Below are 25105 nucleotides of genomic sequence, written 5' to 3'. Positions count from 1 at the left end.
TTACAAAAACAAATACAAGTTCTGACTTGTCTCAACATGTACGCGTGCATATTCTGTAATCTTTCTCTCTGTATCTTCGAATTGTCGAATTTTGGACGCCTATTGGTTCTAATTAACGCGTCGTTTTGTCTTGAAGCGATGATATTTTTGTTTAAATTACCAAGTGCATAAAAGTGTATGGAGTTGTAAGAATTAACAATTTCTTATTTTTTGACCTTCACACTCCCGTACCTACTTTTTATCCAACTTTTGAGACACTGCGTGCTGTCTGTGGAGTGGTTGAACTGAACGCTGGACCTTTCTTCCTGACTGGAGAAATGGAAAAGAGCTTTATTTAGAATTTACAAGTATTCGTGCTTGACCGTAGAGAACCAAAGTATTTAGGTCACTATTAAATTTGTCAATTAACGGCTATTATTTTTTGTTTGAATGAATCAAGCTGTCGATAAAAAAATCTTACTGAGATAGCATTATCAACATTTACCTAATCTTTAAATTATATATTGCGAAAGCTATAAGTAAGTATATGTCAAAGATAAAGAGACAACAGACGATAACAATATTATCGGTGACCACGTTTCAGTTCGTGTGTTCGTTCGTTCGTTCGGCGTTGAGCGCCGTCAGTCAACACGCAATGTTCTGAAAATTAGTCGATTCGTGAGGATCGGAATGCCTTAACACTAGCTTCCTTCTGCGTAGGTTTCTCCAGATACATATCCGCGGTGCAACAAAAAAATGTTAAAAACAAATTTTAATTACGACCTATAAAGAGGGGTATTATAATTTGACCTGCCTGTGGCGCCGTAGCTCCTGAATTACAAAAGCCTTGTTTATTGCAGTGGTTCAGTTTAACAGTTATAAGCACTTTGCTAGGTAGTGATTCATTGGTTTTTCTTTTTCATTTATTATTATTAAATATTTTCCTTTTTTATTTAGATATATTGATTGTTTTTATTTTTGTATCTAGCCTATGAGAGTATCATAAGCATCTATTGCATCACATCACATCTATTGAATCACTGTCTAACTCATACAATGCTATAAATTTGTTATAATTATGTTTGTAATAATAATCTTCATCTATATTAGCCTAGACTTTTAATATTTACTTAGTTGATTTATTTTTTATTTTCTAGATTTTTAAGTGATAATTGATAATAAAAATAATTACCTTCTGTTATGTAACCGTAAGCTTTAACTCGTCTAGGATGTAGCGTGTAGACAGAGCAAATATTATTTATATAATAAGGATGTCAATACTTTTTATTATCGTTGTATAATGTTTAATCTGAACGTCAACTAAATGTATTATTAAAGTAGATATAAATATAATTAAAACAAAAAACATACAAAAAAATAGTGTAAAAAATATTTAAATAGAAATAAATAAATAAAAAAAATGAAATAATATATTAACAAATAAAATAATATATTACAAATTTTTATATATTTTATTTTATATTTAGCGAAATAGTTTCAAACTATTTACAGCGTCAAACTGATTTTTTATAGTCCACGCAAACGAAGTTGAGGGCTAGTTTTAAATTGAAAGTCGTCTTTTGATATGAATCACTGTTATTAATAGATTTTTCTTGTTTTTTTAATAAATTGTTAAGGTAATTACTTTGTTTTTCTTTTATACCTAAATACTTTTTAAAGAAAATTGTATGGCACTTTAAACACATCTTTTATTATAACAAGGCAATGGCCAATAAAATAATGTTTTCTTTTTCACAGTCTCTAGGCAGTACTAAGTATCGAAAGTGAAAAATTGCAAATTTTTAAATTGCTGTTTTGTTCTACTAATAAGGGTACTTTTCGAATAAATACACATTTAAAAAACGCACAAACAACAATTTTATAAAAAAATCATTGAAACTATCCTTTATTACTAATCCTTTTATTTAAATAGGCTATTCAAAATTCCCCAAAATTCACCGACGCTTCTATATGCGAGATACTTAAAAATGTACAATTATTCTGGATTTCTCAAAACATTTTTGGCATTAACACTTGAATTATAAGAGTAATTTAAACAATTACATTTTTACAAAAAAGAGGACAATCAAATAAAACAAATATAAAAGTCGCACATATTAATAATATTTTACAATACAAAACATAAAATATTAACTTAAAATCATGTTCACATGAGGCCAGTCGTGGCGCTGGGGCACAAAGTGTGACTGTAAACGTGACTGGTTGTGGGTTTCAATTCCTCACACGAGGAAGGGACATATTTAACTTTATATTTTCATTTCTTCGCTCTTGTGTCGAGGCGGCGAAGTGGTCCCAGAATTTGGCGAAAAGTGTGTTTAAACAGTAGATTTACTCTGCGTACCCTGCTGTGTGCGGGATACAGAGTGAAGCTGTAAAAATCTGTTTATTTATGAGTAACATATTTTCAGCGGGAAGTAGGGAAAGCATCTTAATGGGAACTGTAGGAAATGACAATATTAAAAAAAATATTTCCTCGAGTAGGAAGTGAACACGAAATCAGTTCCGTTTACAGTCGCACGCTTGTCTGCCTTCGCCACGACTGGCCTCACTCAGTATTCGGTGTCGGTAAGTCACATTACTACCGCTTCCTTGCCATGAGTCCGCAAATGCACCTTCAAGGCTGATGCCTTCCTGAACCCTTGTCCGCAACACGCGCACGTGTACGGCCTCTCGCCAGTATGACACCTTATGTGGGAGACTAGATCAGTCTTTTGTATAAAGGCCTTGTCACAATGGGAACACTGGTACGGTTTTTCCCCTGTATGGGTCCGCCTGTGGTTCTTCAGGGTGCCCAGCACGGCAAACTTCATGTGGCAAAGATCGCAGGCGTAGGGTCTCTCTCCGCTGTGTATTCGCCTGTGCTTCGTCAGAGAGCTAGACGTCGTGAAGCCGCTGCCGCATTCATCGCAAACGAACGGGTGGGCCCCGCTGTGTTTTCTGTTGTGCGATTCCAGCTCCCCTTTTGACACGAATCTGGAAATTTATACGAAATATTAAATAATTTACAGCTTTCCTTTAAAAAGTAAACGAACAACTAGAAAAGAGCGATAATCTTCTAAGAGCTGAATATATTCTCTTGAATTATGGCTAAGAACTCTCGGTAAAGTCGCTTTTCAAACAAAAAAAATAAATCAAAATCTGTTCACCCGTTTAGTAGTTATGATGCCCACATACAGACAGACAGACACGCCAAACTTATAACACCACTCTGTTATTGTCGGGCGGCGGGATTTGTGCTCTAATGGTAATAACTAACTTTTGATCGTAATTACACATTACTTGGGTTACATCGCAACGACGATATCGTGATGTAATGTAGCATATGGGAATTGAACCAAAAATCGTCAGTTTTTACATTTAAGCTGTTTTTGGCGTAAAAATAACTTTCTATGATATTCTATACTAGTATTATATAGCTGAAGAGTTTGCTTGATTGAACACATAAATCTGAGGAAATTTTATTTTTTAGCTTCACACTGTATCCCGTTCATAGCAGGGTAGGCAGAAGAAACCTGGGAACCTAGAATTAAGGCACTTTGTTCCAATTAAGACACATCCGTTCCCCATTTAATTCTGGAGTTAATATAACACACAACACTTAATATAATCAATTAAATGTTTTTATAATTATATTTTCAAATCAATTATGAAAACAACTTTTATTTTTTATTATATAATAACAAAGTATTAAAATAAATATCAATGTTTCTTGTTTCGTTAAGTATAGACTGGTTTACTAATTATTTTGTCATATTAAATCTTTCATACTTTAAAACATGAGTAACCTGAATAAAATTAAAAATTGCATAAAAGTTAGAGAAACAGTCAGTCTTTGTTTATATTTTTTCTCATGCCTAAATGTATAGACTATAGATTCTATCTGCCTACCCTCATATATGCAGGATACACATAAAAAAGCTGAAGTTTAACATAATAATAAAAAAATATGTTACCTTCTATCACAATGTTCACATTTGAAGGGCTTTAACCCCTGATGCCGCCTGACATGTTGGGCTAAGTTATTTTTCTGACTGAAGCCTTTTCCACAGATGGAGCATAGAAAAGGTTTTTCACCAGTATGAGTCCTCATGTGTTCATTTAAAGTCGATATCATAGAAAAACTCTTATTGCAGACATTGCACTGGTGTTTTTTGTCCAATTTGTGACCTTCCAAGTGGAGGTCGAGGCAGTCTTGAGATGAGAAACTTTTGTTACATTTGTCACATGTAAATCCTATTTAAAAAAAGTGGGAAACAAATTAAAAAATATATATTAGTATGCAGAGAATGTAATGTTAATATTGTGCACTTTCTGCTTGAATATAAGATATTGGGTTGAGTGGTGGACTGAAATACTGTATTTTATTTTACTAGGATGGGGAAATAAAAATGATTCCCAAATAGGAATCGAATGTACAACCTTCACATTTACATTTAGACATTGCACTTAAATATATATATATAATATATATAAGTATCATATAATGCTTATGGATTGAATCTCCCACATAAGTAGGATGTCAAAGTTACCCCCATGAAATGGGTAACAAAAGCTTTTCAGCTTTTACAAATTTTTAAAATTCAGGTAACAAAACTGAATACCAAATTCAGATTGTCTTCTATACTGATGTATTTTAAAAGGTTTATGTGAATGTCTATGAATGAAAAGAATTATCGCCCGTATCTGTCATAGTTACCCAGATTGACTGTGTATATTATCTCTATATATATAATAAAACAGTCAAAATATTTTATCTGTACATTTAGTATTTTTGACTAAAATGCATAGAGGGGTACTTAAAAAGAATAATAGAAAGCAAAAATATATTTTTTAACTTCTTGTCTGTCTGTATGTGTGGTCACGCTTATCTCTGAAAGTACTGAACCAATTCACTCAAAACTTTCACCAACTTCTTTGTTTGAATCCAGCTTAACATTTAAAGTTTGTATCATATAGGTTCATTCATCGGCCAATCGGTTCAATCATTTGAATGAACTCAAGTATAGATATGGATTGTAGACAAATATATAGCAATCCATATCTGTATTTGTCTGTAATTAATCTGTATTTTTAACTGGCTTTCAAAACAAGGAGGAGGTTCTCAATTATTATTATTGATTTGATATTCAATTCATTTATTCAATTAATTATTATGCAATCATTACAGTTATTTTACAAAGAATATTATAAATCCTTACCCAAATCAATAATTTAACATTTAAGGCTGTTTCTGAATGAGTAAATTAAATTATTCATTGACATCAACACATTTGAGTGTCAGTCAATTCTGTTTATTAAATGAATAATCATGTAGTTCAAGCGGGCGAAGCCGCGGGGGGGCGATAGTAATAATTATTTTTTTTATATTGCACCTTTAGAATTATAGTGACCTGATGAAATATGAAAAAAAACCATGATTTTGAGAAAGAAAGAAATAATATAGATAAATAAATAAACAATTAATTTAAAAAACATTTACTACTGTGTCATATAAAATAATTTTGTAAGCCAAATTTTTGTACAAAAACATAATTGTGCAAATATTTATTTACATTTCCCAAAACATGATTTTTTAAATTGGTCACTATAATTTTAAGGGTGCGATATTATTATTATTCAATAGTTTTATTTAGTTATTATATGTAAAGTTAGATATGAAACATGTATCTAGTTCTTTACTAAAAGGGCAACAATAACAATTAACAGGCATTATTAATAAATTCTTTACATCTACACTCTGTTCCACACACACCACACAACTTTTAAAATACTGTGTGTTGAGTGCAGAACTTAACAATGCACTTTGTTATATTATCAAAATGAGAAAAACCGAAATACTTGATTTAAAGGAATTGAACCCACAACCAGTGTGTTTACAATCTATCACTGTTCTGCTATGCCACAACAAACTGAGTAAGTGAAAACATTATTATTTTTTGTTAAAATAATTACCTTTTTCTTTAGAATGAATTAAGACTATATGATTATCTAAATGTGCCTGATGTTGAAACTCTCGTTTACAAGCTTTACATAAAAATTTTGTCTTAGCCTTCTCCTTATGTTTTTTCATATGAGCTATTAATGATATTTTTCGATCAAAATGGCGCATACACATTGAACACTGAAGTTTAGTTATTTCTTCTTGTTTTTTAATGTCATTGTGATTACATAAATGTGTTTTCAAGAAAGTCATATCTGGAAAATGTTCATTGCACTCTATACATGACAACGGAATTGTGATGTTAGTTGTCTTTTTCGGTTTTTTATGTTTAACTTTAGGTTTTTTCTTATGAGTTTTCAAATGGAGTGCATATAATGTGCAGAATTCAAACACTTCATCACAAACTGGACAAGTCAATAAAGACTTTCGATTTATTTCTTGGTTTTTTGTATCAGTTAATTCTTTCTTAACAATACTATTGTTATATTGCTCATACAAATGTTTGCATTCTTTTAAATTTGATTCTAATTCATACTGACCGGTACATGCACTATCTGTACTACTCGTGTCATGTAATTCATTATTTTGTAAAACAATATTTTCGGCTAAATTTTTCATGTCTTCTTGAAGAAACTCATCATCCTCCTCTTTAATAACATTTAAACTGTCGAACTTATTTGAATAGTTCAGATAGTTAGGTTTTTGATCTTCCCCAGAGGATTCTGCTATATCAAAAGTTGCGTAAAATAGTTTTTCAGTTTTACCTGACTCTATAGTAGAGTTGAATAATTCATTTTCTAATAAGTTTTCTGACTGAATACACATTTTTATAAATTCATCAGCCTTGCATATTGTAACAAAGCAATCGTTGCAAACCTGCTTCGGGAGATTATCCTTCATAGAGATATTAATATTAGTTATGAAGGAAAGAACTTCCAAAACAGTGCGATTGTCCGCGTCCATTGTGTTCAGTAATGATTTATAACTCGACGCATCGTTCAGACAAGCTCTACATATATTATTCTGCAAAAATACCTTCCTCTCCATAATGAAAAGACATTTATTTACTATAGTTTATCAAAATAAGCGATTGGTAGAATACTACCAGTTGTGACATTTTAAGGACCAATTAGAAGGATCTGACATTACGGCTTGATCTATTGACAGCGGTAATTAAGTTCAAAAACACCATTACCAAAGGACTACATTAATTTTTCAAATTTGTAAATTGTTAAAAGCAAAATAAAAATTGTTATTTCAAGTAGAAAAAAAAGTTAATTGAAAACAACTTATGTAATTTCATAATAATCAGCGTAAGTGTAATTTTCTTTATATGTATACTAGCGGACGCGCGCAGCTTCGCCTGCGTATTGCTTAGGGGTGAATTCTAAAAAACCATGAAACACATGTTCAATGAAAACTTTTTAAGAGTCTCAATTCAAATTTTATGAAAATCAGTGGCGATTTAAAGATTTTTCCATATAAACATTCAATCCCTTATTTACATCCCTAGGGAATGAATTAAAATAAACCACGAAACATGTGTTCAATGAAATATTTTTAAGAGTCTAAGTTCCAAATTTTATAATAATCGGTGGCGTTTTAAAGATTTTTCTATACAAACTTTCAACCCCTTATTTGCACTCTTAGGGGGAGAATTCTAAAAAACGGTGAAACACGTGTTCAATTAAATATTTTTAAGAATCACAATCTATAATTTTATAAAAATCGGTGCCGATTTAAATTTTTTTCCATACAAACTTTCAACCCCTATTTCACCCCCTTAGGGTTAAAATTTTTCAAAATCCCTTCTTAGTGGATGTCCAGATTACGAAAGTAAACTTTTGTCCAAATTTAACGTTTCTACCATCAGCGGTTACGGCTGTGCGTGCGTCTTACCTCAGTCAGTGAGGACAAGTCCTTTTATATATATAGAAGATTACCAAAAAAGCTGGAGTGAATCTACATTATGCTTAAAGAAATTAATTAAAAACACCATTATTTTTATAATTTGAGAAGTATTCTCTTGGAAGATATTGTTCCAATTCTAGTAATTATTGCAGATTTCATAAATAATAACGCTAAATATTTAAAAGAATAAGTAGCTACAGCAGAAAATGTGCACGTGTCAAGACATTATGATTGATCAAAACTTGAAATATATTTCGTACGTACGAACCGTCTCTTATCCTATATATGCCATTTTATACCCTAAAATTCATAATGTATAGTTAAATTCTACAGAAATATGTCTACAGTTTGTTTAATGATGCAATGTTGCTTTATTTGTGTTGAAGCAAATTAATATTTTTTATTAAAATTCTAAGATGGGTTCGTCGCTCTCACCCTTCCATTCCTACGCACATGATCATAATTCTATTCCTATATCATATGAGAATTTGGTGTCGTTAGAGAAAGGAGCTCCACAGAAGAGATGACCGCATTTGTGTAACAGCACTTAGCGTTTCGAGTGACTGCCAGTATCGCGATCATCTGAAAAGCAAGGCCAAGTTAACCTTAAAGACACTGGAGGTTATCAGCACACACCATCTGGATACGTGGCACTCCAATACGGCGCAGTTTCAAAGGATCGCCTCCCTTCCACGCGCCACGTAACTGTGGAATAGCCTACGTGCGGCAGAGTTTCTAGGTTGATACGACTTGAATCCCTTAAAAAAACGTATATTTCCAACTTAAGGGCCGGCAACGCCCTTGTAGCTCCTCTGGTGTTACACGGGGTCGTGGGCGGCGGTGATCACTTACCATCAGGTGACCCGTACGCTCGTTTGTCTTTTTCTATAAAAAAAACGTCTCAGCCACTGGGATGTAACTTGACTTGTATGGCACACCACCACACAGTGTATCTATGGAATACTAAGTACTTTTATCTTTTTTTAGTAATATTTCAAATAAATTTTGTTTATTGTCGTTTGAAGAATTAAGATGTGAAAATTAGGTTAATGTTGATTAAGCTTCACTCTGTATATGAACATGTATAATAATATGAAATAGTTGAAACAAGGTCATTTTTAAGCGGTCATTCATTTTTGAATGATTATTTCGAATTATTCATTTATTTTCATCTGTTAAACGCAGCACGGCGTTAAAGACGCAATGCTTCAAATTTATTATTATTTATTTATTATGGTTACACAGAAAATACAAAATAAAAATCATCGGAACAGAAAATAAATTCTTTACTCAATATCAATAATATCCAATTTAATCAGATTAACTTAACTGAAAAATAAGAAAAATATACGAAATACATCAATACTTGTACAACAGATGGCATCATTTCAATAAAAAACATTTACTTTGTATTGAGATCGTATTAAATACATCACATTATATAATTGCTGTTAAAACGTGTTGCCATGGATAATAAATTATCAACTATAATTTTATTTTAGCTGGCAACTTCGAGTGAAACGTCAAAAACAAAAGCAAATCTCATATAAAAAACGGTTTTCTAAAACTTTAAAAACTACACCTATTTATTTACAATACACTGTTTGAATGAGGTAATAACATTTTGTTTTCTAGCAACACTTTTGTACTGACTTTTATTATTTTGTTCTACTATTTATTTATTTTATATATATAAATTACTTAAATATTATTAATATCATCCGTAATAACGTGTCGAATTTCAATTTTCCGTATTTGTCTAAATTTTACGTATTTTTTTTAAATAATAATAAAATTATTATTATTTTTATTTATATCTTATAAATGTAGTAACTATATATAATAATAATTACATAACAATGGTTTTCGTTATTGGCACGTCGCTGACTCGATAAAGTGACTTTTTAAAGTGGAAATTAAAAACGAGAGTATATTATTAAAAAGAAAACAAATATGGCGAATACATTAAAAACTGCATTAAAACTGATCGGTGGATAGCGTTACGAACATTTATATCAATAGATATATAAATCAAACGCTTTCATATAAAAAAAACATCTCAAAAATAAAACGATCCGTGAACAGCAGTTTTTAATAATATTACGTTATGTGCGTGAATAGACTATATAATGACCACTTTAAAAAATCATGTAAGTTTACTAGACTAGTATACACTTAAACGATTTTGCCAAAGGACTCGACACTAAATGTCAAAAGTTGACCCCAAAAAGCGGGAATCTATAGCCTAAATATGAAAAAAAAACATTAAATACTCACTAAGTACCTAGAAACATTAAAAAATTAACAATTACGCGAAATTCTATAATATTTGGCAGTTTGGTTGAATGATCGTTAGCTGCCGTTGAAACAAAATGTGTAATACTTATAGAAAAAATAAAAACCGCCTACACACGCGGCTACAACGATATTTTAAGCACATTTGATGCACTAAAACTATAAAAAAAGTACAAAATAGGCTATGCAAAATAAAGATTACAAAAATAATGTTAGCTTATTTTAATCATCACATTTTCAAAACCCATTTGGTACGATGGTTTTTAACGAAAATAATATTCTTTTTTTTGTACCAAAATGCCTTCGAGTCTACACTACTCTTCCATCAAATAAAGCTGCTATGGAAGCGATTTTACCCAAAAATTATAAATATATTTAAAAAATTAGCATGAATTGACAAGTTAATATTAAAAAAAAGAAAAAAAGATGGCACAGTAACTATGGCTGTATAACATTGTTCATACCAACTTTTCCAGTTTGTTGTAGTTGTAAGTAACAACACAATGAATATCTCCCTTTTCTTGAGATAATAAAAATAGTTACCTTAAAAAATCTAAAACAAAATAAAATTGAACTCATTCCTGTATCTTCCATCTATAAAAAACAGAAGTTGAATTATATTCATTACTTCACTCTGGTAACAAGACGACGCGCGGCGTTGAGTACCACGCATTTAGCACTGGCCTTTTCTAGACGGTCAGTAATTATTGTTTTTTCAGGGAAAATATTTCATATTTTTGCTGGAGCTCCATATTGTTTTTATTTTCGTGCGCCCATATAACGTGTCATTACCTAGTTCTGGTAACAGGACACCGCGCGGCGTTGTGTTCCGCAGTTCATTTAGCACTAGCCTTTTCTAGAAAGTCCATTTTTAATCTGAGCTCAATTAAAAAAAGTTGTTTTTGGAGGGAAAATATTTCTTCCTTCTGTCGCAGTTCCATATTAAGTATTTTCATTTTGGCCTCGTGCTCCCATATTGCGTGTTGTCTTTTCGTTGTGAAATACAAACGTTCCTCTTCCGTTGCCGTCGCACAATCCGTTTTCATTTGTTCCTCGGACCGTTCATTTTGGCCATTTTTCCTTTTATCGTCGTCTAAATGGCTTAAGTTCAACGGCGTATTTGATAATTCGTTTAATTTTTGTAGGAAATTTTGCTGAATCCTCGCTTGTTCTATCGCTAGGGGGTTGTTTATTAGGGGTAGGTGCGTTGAGAGCGTTAGGGGGTTAATTTTAAGGGGGGGCGTAGGAGGTGAGTGGGGAATTATTTGCACTTGTGGCTCGAGCACGTTTGGCATCGTGTCGTCACTGTCGTTCGTTGAAAGGCGGCCGTTTGACATCTACAGGAAATAAAAGCCAATTTAAAATATAGCTCAGAGGCGTGTGAAATGTAATGCGACTGGTTGTGGGTCGAACCCACTCGAGGAAATCAGATATTTATTTAAATTAATATTTCCATTTTATTGTTCAGTGTAGAGGCAAAGGCGCGGCGTTGAGTTCCGCCACTCAACACGCAACGTCTCCAGAATTCGGCTAAAAGTGAAGATTTCAACTATCTAATTGATGAATTTTTAACATAATGTCTCAACACTAGATTTCCTCCGCCTAGTCTACTAAATTATATAGAATATGTCACTCACATTGACGGGCATGCAGTCGTCGTCTTTGACGCTGTGAGCGCCCTCCGCGCTGGTCGTCGCTTCGCCCTCTTCGTCTGAAACATTTATTATTATTTTAGCTTCACACTGTACACGTCACACACATGTACCCATTACGCACACCACATCCTTATGCACCACCGAATTTTCGAACCTTTTATTGAGAGCGGAACTCAACGCCGCGCTTGCGTCTTTACCAGAGCGAGGAAATTAATATTTTAAATATAAATTTATTGTTGTATTTTGACCAAATTATATAAAATCTATGAATAAATTGTAGCTTATGTGTTATTCTAATTTTAAATCTATAACTGTAAAGTTTCACCTAAGTCTGTTCAATAGATTTTGCTTGATATTTTGAACAAGCATCCATCCTTACAAACAGTCACATTTATAATGTTAGTAAGATTATTAGGAATATAAATAGTAAGTGATAAGATATGCAGAGGGAAGGAAATATTAAATATTTAATTTCCTTGAGTCGAAAGAATCGAATCCACAACCTGTCGCGTTTACTGTAAACTAATTGTGCTCTTGCGCCACAACTGGCCTCAACTGGCCTCAACTAATCTTACATTTTCACGTATATTGTTTCGTTATAATTTCGACTGACAAAATTTAAAGAAATAGATAACATTTTTAGGGTTCCGTACCCAAAGGGTAAAACGCGACCCTATTAGTAAGACTCCGCTGACTGGCTCTCCGTCTATCATCAGGTTGTATATCATATAACGAGGTAGATAGTTAACATTTTCATAGTTTATGTATTTCTGCCGCTATAAATCAAATGCTAAAAAACAGTATTAAATAAATATTTAAGAGAGCTCTGATACAATAAACCTGATTATTTTGCCGTTTTATAGATAATGGCACTTGGTCGATATTAAATACTAGCGGCCAGCTCGCGGTTTCACCCGCGTCAACTATGTTGTTATTAATTTCTGTCTCCATGACTACGTCCTAGTGACGTCTATGCAAAATTTGAGACTCCTAGCATTTGTAGTAACGAAGTTTCATACAAACTTTCGACCCCAAAAATAACCCCATAGAAGTCGAATATTGCAAATTCCCGTCTTAGCGAGCACCTATGTCCTATAAGTAACTCCTATGCAAAATTTGAGATTCCTAGCACTTGTAGTTTCTGAGATTTCGTGATGAGTGAGTGACCTTTCGATTTTATATATATAGATAAGTACTAAATTTAAAAATATCCTTAAAAAAACAGAGTGGTATATCACTAAAACAGAAAAGAAACACTGACCTTTGACATCTAAAGGGTGTATGTTGTGCCAGAGCATGCCGTCGAGCAATCCGGGTGTGTCGGTCGGTGGTTGCTGGAACGAAAATGAACAAACTTTGTTGTAACTTATATGATCATTTTTTTAGCTTCATGTTTTATCTCGCATATACATATAGGAGGGTAGGCAGAGGGGACCTAGAGTTAAGAAACTCCTTCCCCTACGCACAGCCACATTTTAGGGACATTGCGTGGAAATGAAAATAATTAATTTCCTTGAACGGGACTCGAATCCACAATCGTTGCGTATACACTCTTGGGCTTTTCCGTTCCGCCACGACGACCTCCATTATATAATTAACAGATTCATAGTATCTATACATACTTATAAGAAATGAGATTTAGGAATTTTATTTTGCCTAAAAATACATACTTGCGTTTCGTGTGCGCGCATCTTGCATTTCTTCTTGTAATTCTCGTACCACATCTTAACTTGGGCGGGCGTCCTCGGGCGGTCGCCGCCGCAACGCTTGTTTACCTCCTCGCAGATGGTGGACCAGACCAGCTGGAGATTAAGGAGAACAACTTCGTGTTACCTTTTACCGACTTCAAAAAAGAGCTTACAAAGTTGAACGGAAAAGTTTTATATACGTTCTACAGAATATGTAATTTTAATTATACAGAAGAAAACAATTGAAATTTCAAAAAAGTACCTAATAAAAAATTTAAAAAAGAAAATGTAATTAATTAAATGCTTAAATTAAAGTTTCTTATTTTTTTATCAGAAGTGTGTGAAAATAAACATATATCTAGATACTAGTCGTCGCCCGTAATTTTATTTGTGTGGAATTTGAAACGCGAAAAGGAAAATTTCCGTTTTTATCCGGAGTGACCGGCCTTTATTCACTTCCCATAGGAATTCCAAAAAACCTATATTAGTACTCCCCTACACTCCCTTAATCTACCTACATGCCTCAACTTTTTAAGTCTAGTAGTTTAGTCTGTGCGTTGTCTACACAGTGACTCGGTAACTGAAGAATTTTATAAATATAGATAAGCCTCATTCAAGAAAAAAATTTCGGCATTCTTGTCTAGTTCGTACTAGGTGACAAAAGGTTAACTACACGATCAACGCTCAAGTGCAGTCCATTAATGTGTTAACCTTTACTACCACCGTAATAGTTTTTATTGGTGCCTTTTATAGAAACGTTACTTCTGTAGATATGACAAATATTTTCATGGAATTCTGTTTGTATATGTTTAAAAATTGCTTCACTCTGTATTCTGCACATAGCAGGGAAGGCGGAGCGATCCTAGTGTTAAGACACTCCGTTTCCCTCGTACCAGCTTCTAGAGTGGCGCTAGTTACGGCCCCGCCATACGTCTTGTAAATAGAAATAATGAAAAGTAGTCTTGTGAAAAGAAAATAATGCAATCACCCGAGTGAAAATCGAACTCACAACCTTCGCGTATCCGCTCTAACGCTGTGCCGTTGCACCACGACAGCCTCAAAGCCTTAGGTATTCCACGTCCACCTGTTTTACAAGTTATTTTGTATACCAAGATTATAGTATATCAGAAGACCGCCGTATATTTGAAATAACTAAAGTATATTATTTCATCGACTAGTAAAACGGCTAAATAATCGTTTTACGATAGATGAAACTTTGTAAAGGTTAGAACATGATACGATTACATATTTATCTCGTACGGCTCGAACACTATTTTCCGTACTATATTCCGCAGTGACTGGCGTAACTTAACATCGCATTTTGTATTGCTATAGCCGAGAAATGTAATTCACTTACATTTAGGTACTATTATAATAAAGACATATTATACAAAATCTTTTCATAAAGTAACCCTATGTGTTATACTGATGTAAACGTATTATTGTATATGCCAGAGTGGGAATCGAACTCGACTACAACGGCGTCACGAGCTAGTACCAATATAGTCTACGCCTTACAGCGCAGAGCTCCACGAGGCAAATTACTTAGTAAACGAAACACGGTATCGCATTACCGAATGTCAGCGTTTCGCGTCTTTTAGTTTACTCGTCATGTAACTGATACTATATGTATATGGCGGTCAGTTATTGCTTTAATAACATACATGCCTTATTTCATATTAAAGTTATTTAGTAAGGTTACGTGGGTACGCTGTCTGTTTGTCCGTCTGTCACCAGGCTATATCTAGAGAATCGTCATAATTAGATAGTTGGAATCTTTGGAGATGTATGTTATGTATGTATGTTACCGCTATAACAACAAATACTATTTTACTAAAAATCAACATAATATAGATATTTAAGGGAGTTCCGATCAAACAGATGTGATTATGTTACCGTTTTTACGAAAGTTACGGAACCCTTCGTGCACGAGACCGACTCGCTATTTGTTTTTAAATTCTCCATTTATATCTTAAGAAAAAAATATTTTTGTTTGTATTAGAATTGTTTCGTCAACGCAAGCAAAGTCACGAACAATAACAAGTTACATTATAATATTAAATAGGCCACACAGCAATTTATCCACGACGAGAGTGTCGTCTTATTCAGAATTCCTATTAACCTGAATAGAAAAATTTGGGATTAGAGTGTAGATATTTATAAAAGACTTAAAACGCTACGTACGTATTATCTAGAGGCCAGCGACTGACTGGCAACGCGACGGTTGTCGGTTCGATTACCACACGGGGGAATAAAGCTATTGTCATTTCACGGACATAGCAAAACGAAGCGCGACGCGACGTAGTGTTTGACGACTGAAGATTCAATGTCTCAATGTCTCTATTCATCGAGAGAAGGCTTTTACTAGGTTCTTTCTCTTTTTTTAGTCTGTAAATAAAAGTGGTTTGAGACGATAATCTGTTATTAAACAGGTAGGTATGCGAGCAGCTTTATGTCTTAAAATTTCGCGGATTTGAATCTACTAACATTCCAATTTACTATTTGCATACAAATAAATATTCAAATGTTCAAAATACTTTTATTGTCCCGAACGTCTCTTGGAGATCCTTCAGTCCATTTGATCTCATCGAGCTACGTCCAAACTCTTAGGTTAACACATTTTCATGTTGTGAACGTTTCTGTAGGACGATTTTTACAAATTAAAAATAAAAATTAGGCAAAAGGGAAAATTATTAATTAAATATCCAGTCGTGGCGGAAGGACAAGTATGCGACTGTAATCGTGAAGGTTTGATTTTCAGTCAAGGTTTAATATTTTCATTTCCTCATTGTGGTAAGGAAGCAAGCGCAATTGGGTTCTACCATTCCAAGCGCAATGCTCCCGAATTCAGTGAAAAGTGGAGGACGGAAGTGTCCTAATGGGAACAGATGGTCTTAATTTAAGGTCCACAGAAAATAAATATTCAATAATATTTGGCACTCAATTAAAAATAAAGGCAACAACAAGATACCAAATCAACGATAAACAGATAATAAAAAATAATTAAATTATAGCTGTAGACCAGCTGTCTGTTTGTTTGTACGATAATAAAAGAAAGCGTGTATGTTTGTTTGTACCTATCAGATATAATGCATAAAACTATTCAATTGATCCACGCAGCTTTTGAGTCGCACAGTCAGTAGTAAAGTATCGCAGTAGAGTTACGCCACTCATCACTCTGTCAGCCTGTTGTGGTTATGATATGTGGGTTAAAGATTTGAGACAAAATGCAGCGTTAAGTTCCGCTACTCAACTTCCTCGAGACTGCGGTAGAAAGTGGGAAGCAGAAGTGTCTTAGTGTTAAAAGCTCAAAAAGTGCTAGTTGGACTCGCCCACCGAGGCTCCCGTACTAATTTCAGTATTGTATTGTCGGTCAACGGGAAGTAAAACTTATAAAAGTAGAGACACTTAAGTTCTCACTTCGTACCAACATTCATAACAGTATGGTCCACGGGAAGTACCCTATACATTTTGATTACTAAATGCATCAAAAACTTTCGATTGCATTGATTTAGAAGCTTGTTTTTTTCCTGTGTTCCTGGGGACCATAGACCTGATATTTAGATTTATTAGATATTGGATAATTTGAAATATTTTTTAATTTCAGCTTGATACCTCTACAGGGGGACTACAAAATGTTCCTATAAGGGTTCTGTTTATAAATATTAAAGTAAGAAACCCTAATAAAAAAAATGTATTTTAACACATATACAAAGAAATACCAAGGAAAATATCGCAATATATATAGATATGTCTGCCTTGTCCACACTTATGTAGAATTGTTTCAATTAATATTAACCTATATAACCTATAAATATATAAAAATAAAAGTGGGGAACGGAGTGTGTTAACACTACCTCATCACAGAGACCTTGTGCCGCAGCGTCCCTAAGCTGGCATTATAATAAATAAATATTCATAAAATAATTATAAATATTTAGAGAAAATATGATAAACAATGCTTGTCTCATATAAAAAAAAAATAACAAAGTAAGTCTAAACTGTATACGTAAGAGATGTTTCGATACGCACATAACTGGAGGTATAATAATATCGATAAAGCGATTATTCAATAAAAACAAGGTCGTGTACGATAAACAATTGAAATCTATATCAATTCACGAAACGATACCGTACCCACTAGGTGTACTATGTTAGTGAGATGAGGGTGACAACTCGCTGTAAGCGCGACAGACTGTTGGTTTGATTCCCACTCAAGAAAATTAAATATTTAACATTTACATTTTCTCGCTCTGGCACCGTTGCAAAAATTCATGCGAATTCCACCTCTCAACAAGCAATGCCTCCAGAATTTCACTGAAAGTGGGAAACGGAACTGTCTTAAAGGGAACGGAATGTCTTTAGTCTTATAAATAATATACGTAGGGCTTAACCGCCATTTAAACTGAAGTTGGGTTTATGCTAGAATTTGCTTGTTAAGATAAGCAATATTTAGTATTTCAGTATTTTATCAATTAATTATGTGACAATTACAAACTGACACACGACTGGTCGTGGGTTCGACCCCACTCGCGGAAATGAAATATTTATTTATATTTAAATTTCTTCGCTCTGGTGTCAATCAACACGTAACATATGCACTAGGTTCCCTCTGCCTACCCTGCTGTTTATACAGCCTGATACAACAGCAGGGTAGGCAGAGGGAACCTAGTACCTCATCATATCTTTAAGGCATCGCTATGCCTTAAAGACAAGTGATAAAATATTTTCGATAACTGTTTCCTTTATCTTAATAAAGGAATAAAAGTGTTAACATACGTAATATGCAACAATATGAACTGAAACAACAATTATATGTCAATTCTAATACAGTATGTTTATTAAAAAAATATACAGCTAAACTGAATTCCAGAGAATAGACCAGTAAATTTAATATAATACTTAAACTTAAAAAGAAATCAAAACCCGGCGTTGGGCTTCTTTATAAAATACCCAACACCTCTAAATAATGAGTACAAAAGTAGTGACTTATCACCACGTCCTCTATGCCTTTCCCACGTGATAGTGATATCAGGCGTAGATAAAAATATATTAATAGAAATAAATTCTCACATACTTTCATCATTATCCTAGTGTAAAAAAATGTGACGTTTCAATATTAGTTTCTTAGATTTTTCTTATAGTTTATTCTCAAAACAACATTTAATCGATTAAACTATATTTCAATTATAATAAAAAAAAATAAAATAAAAATCTAATTTTACATTCGCTTACCGCTCACCCTGCGCGAGAAACGCGAGAAACAGTGTTAAATTATTTTAAAAAAAAGAATCTAACCTGTTTACTGCGATTGGTAGCGTTGTTCGACCTGCCCTGCCTGAGCACGTCCCGGTGCCTCGCGATCAGCTCCAGCACGGTGCGCTTCTCCAATTCGGTGAAGTTCTTGGAGCGCTCCTTGTGTCCGCGTCGCGCACGGATCGCGGATGCGCTACTGCGCGTCGACATATCACTCTGCGGTAGATTCATACGAATTAGTCAGAAAATAGAAGCTAGTGGTGGCGCAGAGACCCGAGCGTGTGAGTGTAAACACGACAGGTTGTAGGTTCAATTCGGACTCGAGAAAATAAAATTAAAAAAAAAAAAAACAGAAAGTGGGGAACGGAGTGTCTTAGCACTAGGTTCCCTCTGCCTGCCCGGCTGTGTGCGGAATACAGCGTGAAGCTAATTGATTATTATTAAAAAAAATCACATTAAGAAGTAACCGTAAGAGTGGTTGATTCAATCAACGCTAAGGCTCTACAACCAAAATAATAATATTTTAATATTCTAAAAGATATTATAATTTTCAAACATACATACACACTCACACACACAAACACAACTTACAACACCCCCCCTATTTTAGTCGGGGGTCAAAAATACAAAAAAAACCCCCACAAAACTCACAAAATTGGCCACCACGAAGCACCGTTGGAACATTTCCCCGCGTCACACATACCACTACCACTACCACTACCACAACCACTAGTGAGCGTCCAACATATCTATCTATGACCAATGCCCATATGAAATAAGACTGATCGCAAAATGCTTTTGATTATTTAATTAGCAATTCGTAGGCTGTAGATCTTATTACTGTGGACCAAAAAAATCGGAGCACAGATAAAATACTGGTGCTACTTTTTAACAATTTATTGATTTTGGTTTCTCAAAAATTCTTTTTTTTTTTACAACATATCATGTGTGACGCAGTTAAATAGTAGCTAATTGATTAAATATATGTGATAGTAATGAGTTCAAAATTAAAAACCAAATATTGTAATAGCCGATTTTTTTTGTATAAAGATCTAAAAGAGTTTAGTGACTCAGTTCTCCTTTATAGGCACACTGCATGTTATCACATGCAACAGTATTCTAATAGTAATCAATGTTGAATATCAGTTTACATCTGTCATATACCCACATGAATAAAGTGGACTACTTTTCATTTTTTGCATACCAAAGTAGCTTTCGTCGTAAATTTCTACGAAAGATAATAGAAGCAGGTTTTATATTGAACTAGTCGTCAATCGCAAAGAAATTTATCTGTGCGCCACCCACAGAATAACTTTTAGGATTATATTGATTATATTCCTTTAGCAGGATAGTGGTAGTGGGAACCTACATTTGAGATAATTCGTTCCCTATTAAAAAATCTCTGCATCCCACTTTCCACCGAATTCTGGAGACATTCCGTGTTGAGTGGCGGAACTCAACCGTCACGTTTACACTCGCAGGCTTGTGCTAGCTCGTCACAGCTTCATTGTTTCAAGTTTCAAAAAGATTCCTATACGAGTAGGTATAGTATATGCATTGATTGGACCGGACCGTGATTGGTCTAGGCTTTATATATACAAACTTTTACATACAGCTTCGCCCCTGTGGTCAAATGGAAACGAATAAAAGTTGGTATGTAAGTCTCACCGCCGCAGCTACTTCGAAACAAAACAAAACAAAAAATATTTTTTAAATCGAACCAAAAGTTCTTGAGGTTATTGCGGTTAATCAAACAAATTTTTGGCTTTATAATACTAAGCATATACCTATTGTGACTTGAGCTAAATAAATAGTTAATCTCGGGCAAATCCTAAAGGTGTTACAGCAATTTTTACTTCGCATAACATCAAAGGCAAAATATTTTTCTCTAATAAACTCAAACTATGTATAACTTCCGTTGAACGGTTAGTGACATTAATTTAGATGAGTTCGATGAGAAGATTAAATGTAAGTAGTTCGCACGATAACTATGAAATATTCGAATTAATATGTAATTAGGTTGATTAATATTATATTTGCACACTGTACACGCAGCAGTCATGGGTTTGATTTTCACTCGGAGAAATGAATTATTTTAATCTCTTTGATCTGGTAACAATGAACCTTTATATTAATTAATTGAAGCTAATGGTTTGCTTTTCATACTCGTTTAGTGAAAAGAGACTGGGATATGTAAAATAAGGTACTGTTAATGACGCAGCACCACAGTGCGTCAGTGTGGGTATTTACCTTACTAGAGTTTATATTGAAGATATATATTATATTGAAATAATTTCCATTTTCTTGCTATAGAAAAAAAAGCGCGGCCTTGAGTTCCCACATTCAACAGACAACATCTCAGATTTTGGGCAGAAAGAGGGGAACGAGGTATCTTAACACTAGATGTCGTAGCTAGTAAAACTAAAACTTTAATAAAAAACCAATTTAAATATTATTACCTGAAAGTAAGTACGCTTCCACACGGCAGGCATTCACAAATAAATAATTATTAATTGGCTTCTACAATTGAACCTGTCTGAACTAGATCATTAAACCATCTCGTTTCTAGCACGACCATTTTTTTATATGTTATCAATCAGTGGGACCACCTAACATGGGCGTCAATACAAGAGTGGCCTGAGCAATGATATAACTTTTTATAAAACAATGTATAGAATTCATATGGAAAATTAGATATAGAAAAAATGTAATAGAATAAATGAGAAACTTATTAAATTTTTATATTTTGAAATTTAGAATAAAATAAAAAAAATACAGTTGTTCATAAATCAGGTTCATAAAATTTTTACGTGTGGCTTGATAATTGTTATCATTTTAACATAAAACATATATGAGAAACCAGATTCATTTATTAAGGAATCTATTAAAATGTAGTCAAGGGTCGAACTTGCAATAATGCACATAATTACTTATGAAATTAAACATACATATAAGTTAATATTTTACTCCATTTTTCAAAACTTGACCTAATGATAATATATCTAAATATCATTATAATAAAATGTGCACCTGTGGGTTACATCCATCCATTGTGACTGGATCGATTATATAAAATATAAAGCGTATGTCACGATTCTCGAATTTTAAGTAGATAATGGAAGCAGCAGAAAAAATATATAATCTAAGCATTAATATTGATAACGCAGTTTTATACGTCATTGCAGTTTTAAAGTGCCTAACTGGACGCACTAACTAAATATTCTTTGTAGAAAAAAAAAATATAATAAAAATATCTCCGAGAAATGAAATATTAAAAGAAAAAATATTTTTTAATAGCTGTGAGTTGGATGGTCCTCTAAAAAGTTAAGTTTCTCTCTGTCGACTAAAAAAAAATTGATTTTTTCTTATTATTAAAGAGCTCCAAAAACAAAGTATTCCATTTGTAATTGTCTTTTCCAATAAACGATTAGTTACAAAATATATAGTTAGACCATTTTAAAACATCCCGACATGGAAAGCATTAATACAATTTGGCGATTTCAATACGATCCTATATCAGATAGAAATAACCTGTTAACTGAGGCATTAAACTTACAACTGGTTTCGTCAAGGATATTGTTAGACAAGACCTTATTTTAAACTTTATAATGCAAAGATTTCGAGTTATGCATATATGTCGAGGCAGCTAAATATATGTATTCTAACATTCTAGCTCAGTTTTATATTTACATAGATAATGGACGAGATATTTTAAAACAAATTCATATGTCAAATGCCACTAAAGTGATGTCTCTAATCGACACCTACTCCATTAAAAAACTTCCTGGCTTCAGTCGATCGTAAATAATAATAGGGCAAAGTAGCAGAATTCAAGGAAAAATTAAGAGTTACAGATATTTATACAAATAAGTGCATTATCCTGATTTTGACTATCATAACATAATATACATTGTAATAAAATAAAAAAATCTAGTAAAATTTTAGTATCAAAATTCACGATTATTTTAAGTCAAAAGTCAACAATTATTAAATTACCTTCATTTAATTTTTGTAAAATAAAAAAAAAAGTTTATTGAAGAAGATATTCATCAATTTCGTCTGGACTATTTTGTTAAGCTGTTAAGGATAGGGGTGGCTACAAACCTAAGTACTTAATTGGAGAAAATAGTGCCTAATCACTAGTTCTAGACTCCAATAATACAATAAACAATAATACGATTATGTTGAAGAGGAATCACAAAACAAATTAATTCACAAAATGTGTATCACTTGCCACATATTGTATGTATAATCTGACTTGTGGCATTAAGACGACATTCCGATAGTAAATGACTAAAAAGAAACACAAAAACTATCTGCCCACTGACTTTGCATGTATTGAATGTTAGATGTATTCAAATGACCGAGCTAACATATTTAATAATAATAATAATAATAATAATAACTCTTTATTGTACACCCAAGAAAAGACACAAAAAATACAATAACATTATATAAATGTACAAAAGGCGGCCTTATTGCTTAATAGCAATTTCTGCCAGGCAACCTTAAGGCAGAGGACATAGCAAATTAAGATAGGGGTAGGGTGCAAAAAAAAAAAAATATAATTAAGGGTATAAAATAAATAAGAATATATTTACCATAAATAACACATACAAAGCATACGTAAATAAATATAGCCGTATCAATATATATACATACAAATACATACACATATACATATAAACTACATACATACATAGATAAAGATAAGAACTAAATGGTAAGAATAAAATGTGTAATGGCAGAGAGAAAAAAAAAAAGAAAAAGAACCTAAGTCTTAAAGTGACATAAAGTGTAACTTTAAACGACGCTTGAAGGTTAGAAATGTTTTGGCATTTCTGACCACTAAAGGAAGGGCGTTCCACAACCTACACGCTGTTACAGTAAATGAACTGCTGTAGAAGGAAGAAGTGTGAGAAGGTATTTTGAGGATAAGATTACGTTCAGAGCGAAGAGAGCGAGAATGTGTCTCGCCCAAAAACTCAAAACGTTCTTTAAGGTAAGGAGGCGAAATTGGATTGAACAGAATACAGTAAAGAAGATGAAGGATGTGAGTATTCCTGCGAAGGCGGATAGGGAGCCACTTGAGTTTTTTACGGAAATCAGAGATGTGATCAAATTTGCGTAGGCCAAATATGAACCGAATACATAAATTTTGAATACGCTCAAGTTTATTTAATTGCTCCTCTCTTAAGTCAAGATAGCAAGTGTCAGCATAATCAAGAATCGGTAGAAGGAGAGTATTTGCTAACGAAATCTTAGTAAGTATAGGAAGAAAATTACGCAAACGTCTAAGAGAACCTAAGGATGCAAATATCTTTCTGCTAACCTCACTTACCTGTGAATCCCAAGACATATTATTATCCAGAGTGATACCAAGATCTTTTACAGTTTTGCTGAATGGTATAATGTCACTATTAATAAGTACGGGTGGTAAAGTCGATACATCTATTTTTGAAATAAGTTTTGAACTACCAATTAAAATCAGTTGAGTTTTTTTTGAGTTAAGATGTAGACCAAATGACTTACTCCAAGAAGATATACTCTCCAAGCTATTGTTAATGTCCTTGATAGCGGTGGGTAAGTCCGATATATTAGCTTGATTGTATATCTGCAAATCGTCTGCATATAAATGGTAGAGAGAAGAAATAGTATCAGAAATAGTATTAATAAACATAGAAAATAGCAAAGGAGACAACACGCCACCCTGCGGAACACCAGCAACGACAGGAGTCCAATCAGAGTACGAATCTTGTATTCGCAAACGTTGCCGACGTCCGTACAGGTATTCACGAAGCCAGTTAATTGCATCAGGAGATATGTTAAGTGACTTTAAAGTAGCCAGCATGATATCAAAGTCAACGGAGCCAAAGGCATTGCTGAAGTCCAGCAACGCCAAGACTGTGACTTGTTGCCTATCCATGCCAGAACGAATGTCATCAGTAATTTTTACTAATGCCGTTGTCGTACTATGACCAGGACGGAAACCGGATTGCAAAGGGTTCATAAGGTTACGTTGGTAAAGGAACTGAGTGAGTTGGGTCTGAATTAAGCGCTCAAGGACTTTGGATAGGAAAGGAAGAATAGAAATAGGACGGTAATCAGAGAAATCAACAGGATTAGGTTTTTTGGGTAAAGGAATTATTTGTGCATCTTTCCATATTGAAGGAAATTGCTTTGAGCATATAGAGTGATTAAATATACATGTAATTACAGGTAATAAGATATCGAGGATGAGACTGATCATTTTGCGACTAATGCCGTCAGCACCGACAGCATCAGATTTAGTGGCTAAAATTGTCTTCTTAACATCACTTTCTGCAAATAAACTAAAGAAAAAACTAGGAACACCTGGA

At 33.4% G+C, this 25105-nt stretch overlaps 2 protein-coding genes across 3 annotated transcripts in view; both read right to left on the bottom strand.

Annotated features, from left to right (window-relative positions):
• Positions 1-1833: 1833 nt before the first annotated feature.
• On the bottom strand, positions 1834-7083 carry LOC146537144 (uncharacterized). The gene is made up of 3 exons (XM_085187877.1): positions 5953-7083; positions 3954-4233; positions 1834-2973 (listed from the first exon to the last, which is right to left on the bottom strand). Exons 1-3 carry the CDS (start codon positions 6986-6988, stop codon positions 2571-2573), a joined length of 1719 nt encoding a protein of 572 aa, XP_085044003.1. The 5' UTR covers positions 6989-7083; the 3' UTR covers positions 1834-2570.
• A 2037-nt stretch (positions 7084-9120) lies between these two features.
• Positions 9121-25105, bottom strand: part of LOC146537143 (uncharacterized) — a 28929-nt gene continuing 12944 nt past the window's right edge. For both annotated transcript variants that reach the window (XM_085187672.1, XM_085187673.1), the window contains exons 2-6: positions 18789-18962; positions 13473-13604; positions 13064-13136; positions 11785-11858; positions 9121-11484 (exon numbers count right to left, since the gene is read on the bottom strand). In XM_085187672.1, the coding sequence (XP_085043798.1) occupies positions 10984-11484; positions 11785-11858; positions 13064-13136; positions 13473-13604; positions 18789-18956 (948 nt within the window). In that variant the 5' untranslated portion in view covers positions 18957-18962 and the 3' untranslated portion in view covers positions 9121-10983. The remainder of the gene's footprint in view (positions 11485-11784; positions 11859-13063; positions 13137-13472; positions 13605-18788; positions 18963-25105) is intronic.

The sequence above is a fragment of the Heliconius melpomene genome, chromosome 7 (assembly GCF_056956725.1).
Source record: "Heliconius melpomene rosina isolate 202511_hmr_F chromosome 7, ASM5695672v1, whole genome shotgun sequence".
Taxonomy (NCBI): Eukaryota; Metazoa; Arthropoda; class Insecta; order Lepidoptera; family Nymphalidae; genus Heliconius; species Heliconius melpomene.
This window is presented reverse-complemented; position numbering and strand designations above follow the sequence as displayed.